Source organism: Scatophagus argus, chromosome 2 (genome assembly GCF_020382885.2).
Source record: "Scatophagus argus isolate fScaArg1 chromosome 2, fScaArg1.pri, whole genome shotgun sequence".
Taxonomy (NCBI): Eukaryota; Metazoa; Chordata; class Actinopteri; family Scatophagidae; genus Scatophagus; species Scatophagus argus.
The window spans coordinates 27,366,586-27,376,529 of NC_058494.1; the positions used below are offsets into that span (position 1 = coordinate 27,366,586).

Below are 9,944 nucleotides of genomic sequence, written 5' to 3' on the forward strand. Positions count from 1 at the left end.
TAAAAAACAAAATCTAACTGACTCCCTGACACATTTGAAAGAGAGAGTCATTTTAGAGAGCATCAGTTTTTGACAAGAAGGTGCAAACCTGTGACGGCAGTCTGAACGGGGTCAAAGGTGCATCTTTAGGTTTTGGACTATGAGAGACGATATCAGCAAAGGCTGGAAAAGACTAGAAATGACAAGATCTTCATCATGAATCTGCTCGCAACAAGCTCTGTGAATTATCTGAAGTAACATTGTGCTCTCCAGAAAAAGACATCGCTGTTGAGTTTGTCAAATGTATTCCGATCCAGACGGCAGATCTCAACAGCCAAAACTCTGCAGGTCAAATCAAAACTATCTAGTTCGATAAACAGCACTACAGGGAAGAGGAAACTTATTTTTTCACCTTGGAAACCTGCTTTTATAAAGGTGCTATGTAAATAAATTTATTATGATTGTTACTACAAAAGGGCAATTAGAGGTAAAAAACAACAAATGGGGAGAGGAGTAATACTTCAAGCAAATACTTGAATTTCTGATGACCAAAGTGGTAAATTTACAAAGAAAAAAACATGAATATTTTCTGATATTACAGTCCCACAGATTTCGACAGAAAAACACTGAAAATAGTGACTTTTTTAAAAAATTAATCACGATTTTATCCTACAATCACCACATTATCATCCAGACTTTTGTTGTCGAAGAGGCTCAGCTGGCTCCACTTGACAGGAAGAAGCGGCAGCTTGACCCCATCTAAAGCCAGGAAGGAAACTCGCCCGCTTTTATCCATGTTCAAAATGAGTCCGTCTGTGATATTTATGTATCAACTAGCTTCCATCCATCCTTTTTCTATTCTGCTCATCCATGGAGCCGATCCTAGCTGACGACGGGCAAGAGGCGGGTACTTCCTCAAATGGTGGCCAGTCAATCAAGGAGCCCCTGGACCCTGGCCATGTGGCCATGTGGCCATGTGGAAGCTCAGATTTCTGATGAATCTTTGTACAGCCAATCACACAACAGCTTTTCCCCATTTTAAGTTTTAAGTGGATTTATTGTTTTGGCAACATTCCAGTTGAAGCTAACAATGCAGCACCTGTCACCATGGCAACCTCCACCTGCTGTGACATCACGTGCACAGCCTCACCAAAACTCCATCAAAGACACTTTCCTTTGATGATGTCATCACGAGCTTTGAAGCTGAAAAGGAGAAGAAGAGGAAGCGTTTTCAGATCCCACAGATCGCGCTTTACATTCAGTACTGAGTGTCACCGCAGTGACCCACGTTATCGAGAAACCGATCAAAGACAAGGAAGAAAGATGGCGAAAGCAAAGACCGCAGACCTGGACTCTCGTGTGAAGTCCTACATTAAAAACTGGGAGATGGATGTCAGTAAAGAGCTCCAGCTGACCAAGATGAACCTCATGTGTTGTTCGCCAGGTGCTAAAGCTCAACTGAAGACCAAATACGAGACCCTGGGTGCAGTCCTCGATCTGCTCCAGGGTAAAAAGGTAAAGGACACCTGCGGCAAAAGAGAGCTGAGGGAAGAGATCGCATCTCTCAAGCTGAAGCTGAAGGAAGCCAAAGACAAGGAGAAGCAGGCTCTTTACAGCCTTCGTGTCCAAGTTAAAATAAGTGCTGACCTAAAAGTCGAGCTTAAGCGCCATTACAAGAATGCAAAGGAAGCAGACAGGACAAAGCAGGAACTCCGTCAGCAGATGAAGGAGGCCCAGGAGGACTTTGCCTCCAGACTGAGTCTGGTGTCTGCCGTCAATGTGGACCTCAGGTCCAAGCTGGAGGAGGCCCAGAAACAGCTGCAACACCCGCCCAGCTGGAGCACAGAGGCGCCTCTGGACCTGGCAGAGGTTCAGTTGCAGCTGAAGAATTCCACCAAAGAGCTGGAGAAGCAAGCTGCCTTCATTCAGTCCAGAGAGCAGCGGGACGAGGACGCCGAGCCAGAGACGGACGAGAAGCTCCAGGCTCCGACAAAGTGCCAGGATCTCCGTGTCAAGATGCACGGGGCTCTTGGCTTCAAAATGCCGGAGCGTAAATCAGACCTTCGTGGAAAAGATGTCCAGCCTGACGAGGAGGGAGAGGAGACGACGGTTTGCCTCAAGATCGGTCAGGTTAAGGAAATCATGGACGAAGCGATCGCTGAGGTTTGGAAGACTCATGAAGCTACGCTGGAGAAACAGAGAGAGAACATCGAAGAGCTTCAGGAGTCTCTGGAATTTGTCGAGGACGAGCTGGACATCCAAACTCTAAACTCCAGAGAAGTCCTAGAAAGGAAGGAGCAAGAGTGGGCGGACAAGTATGAGGAGCTTGAGACCAGGTTTAAGGAAATGTCAGATCGCGTCAGGAGGCCCAGGAGGAGGAACTGGTTTGTCAGGATGTTTACGGGCTGCTGTTCACGTGTAGAGGACACTGATCCTGACTTTGACTCCATCTGACCGTCCAGCTGTCCGTGGAGGGGAGGCTCTCAGTGTTTCTGAACACATCAAACCACAACACGGTGGCCCATTGGTCAGCACTGTGGCCTCACATGAGGGTCGGATTCCCGGCCTTCCTGTGCGGAGTTGGCATGTTCTCCCCGTGTGAGTGGAGGTTTTCTCCGGGTGCTCCGGTTAGCCTACCATCAAAACGTGTCACATTAATTCAGCCGTCAGTCGTTTCGATCTCGACTGTGATTAAATATGACAAATAAAGCTTAAATAAATCAAAAAGAATCTAAAATGAAGTCACATCTGACTTTTTTATTTTTCTGATCAGGGTTTTGATTGCAGCTTCTTGCTGAAGTCGTTTCTTAAAAACCATCATGCAAAGCTGCATGAAAACAGGACACACAGGGGAAGAGACACTTTCAAAATAAAACAGGACATGACAAAAACTTGAACATAATACATGGAAACACAAAATACACAAGAAACACGACACGTGGGCTCAAAACCAAAAGACAAAGCATAGCAAAAACACCAAGCACAACAGTACACACTGACAAGCCGATCAAATCTAATTAAGAGATAAATGCTGTACAAAGTCATTTGTTGTCTTTGGCCACATAAAGATTAAAATCACCCACAATAATTAATCCATTTGTTTGAAAGACAAGACTTGATAAAAATTCAGAGTATGGACTGGGCGTGTGGTATACTGTATCAACTGAAATACAACACGCTGTTTTCCAGGTTCGCTGTGAACTTATCTCTCACAACAGCTGCTTTGTGCGATGCAACCTGGTTTCCTCTGGTGATGAGTAAACGCTGTGAGAGTTACTCCACATCACAGTGTGAAAGCCGTGGCCTGAGCCCGCCCTTCCTCCTGTGCTTCCACTGAACTCTTCAACCTGCAAGTCAGGATGAAGAGACACATTTCAACAGTCCAGAGAACAAACCAGTTCCTCAAAAACAAGGCACAGGGTCCCCTGAGGTCTCCAAAGACAGAAGACAGAGTTTTATCTCACTGTTGTGGTTTTATGGCTCAAGTCTCAGCGCTCTCATCAGCCTGCAGCAGCAGGCAGCTGCACATTCATGCAGTAGAGCATTTGTGAGGTCACACACTGATGTTGGACCAAAGGGCCTGGCTCACAATCTCTGTTCCAGTACGTGACCACATGTGAAATCTGGCCTTCGTTGTCATATTTAGCCTTAAATTCTTGAGTTATATCTAAACACTGTGTTTTGTGAGGTTTGTAAGTGACGTTTGACCTCCAAATTCTGATCAGTTCATCTCTGAGCTCAATTGGACGTTTGGGTCCTTTAAGATGCTTCCTGGGACATCTCATTCATGAAAATGGGACGGACAGATGGACGGACAGAGAGACAGCCCACAAACGTAAGGCTGGCCACAGGTTTCACAAAGGCCTTAAGGGTCCAATCCGCAGCTGGGCTGGACGTTCATGTTCTCCCTCACCTGCCTGTTGACACACCTGCCTCCAGTTCACCAGTCAGCCACCTGCACTCAGTCGCCTTTTAAGACTGGTCTCTCCTCTCCGCCTTTGCCAGATTATCCCGCTGCCTTAGTGGTATCCAGATCGGCTCTCCTTGTGTAGATCTTTCTCTGTGAAGACTGACTCAGGATTTACCTGACCCTGTCTTTTGCTCTGTGCAGGTTTAACTGGACCCTTGTTGCTGGACCAGGTTTAACCCACTCCTGGTCTCTGTGTGTTCTGCTATTGGGGTTCATCCTGATATGGCAGAAGTTACTTGTAACAATGGAATTGATTTGTTTGTAAGATATCAAAGCTGAATTAACCCTGTACTGCATGACTTTTTAATTTTTGGGAAAAAAATATTTCACCCTATTTTGTGGGAGCCATGGGGTCCCTAATAATATATCAATCATAAAATTTGACCCCCAACCCCCAAAGAGATATAGGTTTGTTGCTTCAAGGCAACATTGTGCAACGAGGGTAGTCAAACACGCAGTTAGTCACAGTTAGTCTATGATAAGTTTTATCAATACATCAAGCATGAACAAATAAACAAACCACAAATAAACAATGTAAACATTTCATAGAACAATAAAACACCAAAATACATCCAAAATTTGATCAGGGATCCGTCTTGTTCATTCAGTGTGGAACCTCAGGAAGCAGTTGAGGTCGGGGGTGAAGCAGAGGTGCACATTGCATTTGCGGCACATTGCTTTTGGTGTACCATTGCACCCTGGCACCCTGCATCAACAGAGTTGCTGTAAGGCCAAAGAGGGACATGTAGACCACAGTACCGAGGAACTGCTCTAACCCGTTGGTGGTAAGGTTTAGGGTCACACTGAAATGCGTATAAATTGGATTCCTGTACTATAACTTCAAGAATGTCTTCAGAGAAGAACTTTCTGAAGTATTGGAAGGGGGACAGGATGTCATCAGCTTTTGTCAGCTGGCCATGCCAGTCTGGGTAGGCATCGATAGAGTTGTGTACTTTTCTCCATCTTGGGAGGTGACACACTTCACCCTCCTCTTCATCTGAATCTCCATCTTCCTTAGGGTCACTATCTTGTGGCTGGTGTTCTTCTGAAAAGAAGAAAAAGGAAAAAAATATTTAAAAGAAATAAATGCAACAGGAAGACTTGCATGCATGCATGCACGCACACACACACGCACACACACACACACACACACACACACACAATAACTGTCTCTAACTGCACATTCCCTTGGTTTCCTTCTATAAAATGTTTTTAAGTCCTTTTCCTGTAATTATCAGTAGATTGTAAAGTAAAAAACATTGACTATGATCATATAAATGCACACAAACTCATGTCTACACACACATATGTTAATGCATTATATTGCATGAAAAAAATTAGGCTAATTGCACAGTGTTGCCTTGAGGCACGAATGAAAATTAACAGTTTTACTGTATAAATAAATTTAAAAAAGTAGAACAAATGATCAAATATACTTCTTTACATATTCATGCACATGCAAGTATTTTTTATATACATTTATTTCAATATAGACATGCATAATAGTGATCTTTATCTTACCTTCTAATGGAGATGTCTCTCCTGTAGTGCTGCTTGGAGAAAGGGGTCCCCACCCTCCCAAATGAAAGTCACACGACCTTCAACTCATCATTTTATTGGACAGAGATGTGTCTGGTAGCATTATTTGAAAGAAAAGTTTTGTTTTTTTTAAAAGGGCCAGTGTGAGGCATGAAAATGTGGTTTGTTGCCTCAGAGCAACGCTATGCAGTAGAGGGTTAAGAATTACACTTAGATTTCTTGCGTATGCGTGGACATGTGAAGGCCCAAGAAAATGATCTACACCACAAGTGAAGTTTTCAGGGTTGCTGAGAGGGAGCTCTGTCTCATTCTCATGTTAAACTGGAGCAAACTTTTGGCTGTGCAGCATTTGATAACTTTGTGGGTGTGTGATAATAGTTAAAAATGTTAAATTCATTAGGTTTCCTTTGGTCCAGATGTGACATCTAAGACACATTTCAAGAACAAGAGAAGACCCACTGAAAACCTGCCAGTTGCCTTCTGTCTTCCTTGATTTTGTAATATGGTCAAATAAGGTAATGATGGTGACACTTTGAGGCTTGGGCGGTTTTGGTGGTGGTGGTGGTCAAACTATAAAATCATCCTTCCTTCTTACTGTATTCACCGCAGCAGCAGCAGCTTCACTGCCAGCACTGAGAGGAAAACGGACGAAGTGGCCAACATCCATCTGACATCTTCATCCACCAAAGGTGTCTTCAAGAAAGGTAAAAGTTTATCTGCATTTAACTTGACTCTAAAGGGGAAGGTGGCAACAATATCATTATCAATTATTAGCACTTTAATGGAGTCTCATCTCGTCAAATCTTGTGAAAATTTGAAATGTTTAAGTCTTCACGGCTACACACCCAACCACGTGGCTTCACCATTTTACTGGATCACGTCCATCCCACACACTGATTCTGAGCAGATTTTAAGTATGTAGTGTGTTCACACTGAAAGGGGACAAAATCAAGATGCTAAACACACTCAGGATGCATCTGAAAAACACTTGAATGTGCTTCTTGTGGACACTGTTGTCCCAAAATGTGCTGCACAAAGTTACTGGAGGCTCCGTTCACTAACAGCAGAGGTTGAGTTATGTTCATGAATACGGTATGTTCACGTATTGTCACACGTAATCTGTTAAACCTGCTGCTGACGTCACGGCTTAACTGACGCGCATTTTGTGAGGTGTGAATGTAACTTACTGTTTCATGCTGAGTGAGTATTTCATGCTGAGTCATGCATGTTCATTTCTTGGTGTACTCGTGGAAATAATAATAATAATAATAATAATAATACAGCACATACAGCATTCATATGCAGTGTGGTATTGGAGAAGGGAGGAGTAATGCAGAATAGTGCACATCAACAACACACGGTTTAAAGTATTCATAATGAGTGTTTCCAGAATAAATATTTTGTCCAGTGTGAACTCACTACATACTCAGAACCTGCTTAGAATAAAGAGGAACTGAGCCGCAACCTTACAGTGTGAAACCGGAGTATTTTATCTTAACTTTTTCTTGGTGCAAATGGGCTTCCAGTGGGCTCCTTCACTGTGCTGAGTCACCAGTAGGGGGAGCTAAACAGCAGGAGTCACTGCTAAAGATTTGTTCATACATGAACACCTCTCATTTTAGTGGACTGACTTCAGCATGTTAGCATGACAATATTAGCATTAAGTGTCTGACTTGGCAGGCTGATCAGATCAGATGATGTGGTCTTCCCTCTAGCGCCACCCTCAGGTTGGATGTTTGCCTCATCAGAAGCAGGAATGTGACAGCTTTCCAAGCCACGTTGGCTCCACTGCTCTTTATGATGATCCTGTTAAAAACATTTTGATGATTAACGTGATCTGTGTGCAGATGGCTGGTCTCTGCTGGATGGCCGTGACGCTCGCCTTCTTCCTGTCTGCTCAACACAGTATGGCTGCTGTGGACCCCCAAAGACTTTCTGAAATTGTTGATGGCGTCTTGGGACTGTGAGTTGACTTCTGAATCATTCACTGAAAGATTTGTTCTACCTACACTGGAAAGGTGTTTCTAGCCAAAGGAGTAACCCAAACAAATTCAAAGAAGATGGTTTTCGTGAGCAACAAACTGCAAACGAATGTCAGTAAAGCTTTCTGATTATATTTCAGACAATACTGACATCCATCTCAATCTGATAGCAAACTTAAAACACAAATGCTTTGAAACATGGAAGCTATTTTTGATCCACAGATTAACTTTAATTGGCGCGTCGAGACTCTGGTTCACTTTTGGTATCAACACCTCAGACATGTTGTGTTCCCCACAAAGGATCTTAATCAAGATGTCCATTTCTTTGTTTGTTTTCTACTGTCAGTTCATCTTACACGAAAGAAACTTCAAAAGTCTTGTGCAGGACAAACACAGCAAATGACGCAATGCTGCCACTCAGTGATCAACTAAGGCTGCTGCCTCACACGTCCACATTTCAAACATCCAACAGTGTGCTGAGTTCTGTAGCAAAAGATGTAAAACACATGGAGGATGTTGAGGATGTTTTTACTTTGCAGGTACGGAACAGAAGGCATGTTCAGTCTGGCTGTCCGGATCCCAGGCAACCAGGACATTCAGAATATCCTCCAGACCCTCTCTGAAAGTGATCCCGCCGGGAATGTGGAGAACTATTACGCGAATGACGGCGTGTACAAAGGCAAAAGGTTGGTTGCAGCCAAAGTTCTGAAAAAACAAAGCGGAGGAGCTGAGGATGCAGAGTCACGAGTTGTGACCCACCTGCAAAGACTGTGGGACATTCATCAGAAAGAAAAAAAAAAAAATCCAAATGAGGTTGAATCTGAAATGTTGCTTTTCTATGTGCGTTCCTCCCCATGTGTTGAAAAATGTACAAACAGGAACCATCCAGAGACAATACTTGAAAAAATACAAAAGGCAAAAAAATGGCAAAACTACGCTTTTGTGTTTTCTTTAGTATTCAGACCCAGTTCAGGCAAGCCCAATACCCCTGAAGAACTGAGAGGAGCCCTTGAGAGGCTCGAGGGGGCAGTCGGGTGGGGAAGCGTATACCGTTGTGACAAAACAAGAGGCGGTCAGAGGCTGTGCAGAAGCTGCTCTGCTGGAGGAGAGGTTGCAGAATATTGTTATTCCACTAAAGCTAATTTTTTCAACACTGATGGTGGTGCAACTGCGCCTGGGACATCCATACAGCCCCAACCAGGTAGCAGTTACTCCCCCTCACGTGGCCGAAGCCCAAGCCGAAGCCCAAGCCGACGCCCAAGCCGAAGCCCAAGCCGACGCAGCAGTGTCAGTTCAAGCGGAGGTGTTTCCACAAGTGTTGACAGTGACGCAGGAGGGAGTCAGGGTGGCAGACGAAGGCGTAACAGGCGCAAGAACAAGCAAAAAACTAATACAGGTGACAGTGTTTCCTCATCCCGAAGTGGCCGTAAGATCAGCGATTCAAGCGCTGGCAGTTACACAGGAGGGAGTCAGGGTGGCAGCGGAGGGGGCAGGCGCAGACGAAGGCGTAACAGGCGCAAGAACAAGCAAAAACCTAATACAGGTGACAATGTTGCCCTGTCCTAAAGTGGCCTTGAGATCGGCAATTCACACGTTGGCAGGGCGATGCATGACAGTATGGAGGACAGTGCAGGACGAGCTTAAAAAATCTATGCATAAACTTTGGCAAAATGAGCATTCGGTTCCCCTTAAGCTTCTCATTAACTGAAATTCTTCTCTGCATTTAAGCCGTCACTGACTGAACACACACACAACATGCAGTGAAACACACAGGAGCAGTGGGCTGCCATGTCAGGTGCTTTGATGAAAGCAGTCTGGGGGGTGGGGGATGGAACCAGCGACCCTCCGGTCACAAGCCGCTTCTCCAGCCTCTGGGCCACGCCTGTACTTTGTTGTGCAGATAAAAATGCACACAAAAAGAATCAGCAGCACTGATACTTTGGGATCAATCTGTCCACCCCTCACTTTACATCGTCTCTTGTCAAATACTGATATCTGGTGGGCTTTCCATATTTACAACACAACAAGGTGTGTGAGATGTGTGTGTGTGTTAAGACGTTATACTTTCATGCAGCAGTAAGTGCAAATCTTTACATACTGGACAGTTCCTGATACCACATGTGTTCTCTGTTTGTGTACAGGAATCATTTTCATTCTGAATTTCTGTTCTTTCTGATTAAAGCTTGGCTCAGCATCATCCTGGTCTGACTGTCATTTTGGAGCCCCTTCAGAATAAAAAACATTTCACAGTTTACTTCCTGTTGGCAAAACAGTCTAATGTACTTCAAAGATGTCTTTAAGACATACCTCAAGTTTGGTTAACTGATTGGTTTCATCTGGTTTCACTGATGATTATAATTGCGTTTCATCTGCACAGCAGTGAAAATGTATGAAGTGTGACATCATAATGTCACCAACAGGAAGTAAACAGTACTGGTCCGAGTGCAGAATCTTGGGCAACTCCGTGACTAACT

General features: G+C 44.2%; 1 protein-coding gene across 1 annotated transcript; it reads left to right on the forward strand.

The window, feature by feature from the left end:
- The first annotated feature begins 674 nt into the window (after nt 1-674).
- Nucleotides 675-9,667, forward strand: LOC124051929 (autophagy-related protein 11-like). The gene is made up of 3 exons (XM_046375733.1): nt 675-6,192; nt 7,336-7,451; nt 8,010-9,667. Exon 1 carries the CDS (start codon nt 1,087-1,089, stop codon nt 2,431-2,433), a length of 1,347 nt encoding a protein of 448 aa, XP_046231689.1. The 5' UTR covers nt 675-1,086; the 3' UTR covers nt 2,434-6,192; nt 7,336-7,451; nt 8,010-9,667.
- Nucleotides 9,668-9,944: the final 277 nt, after the last annotated feature.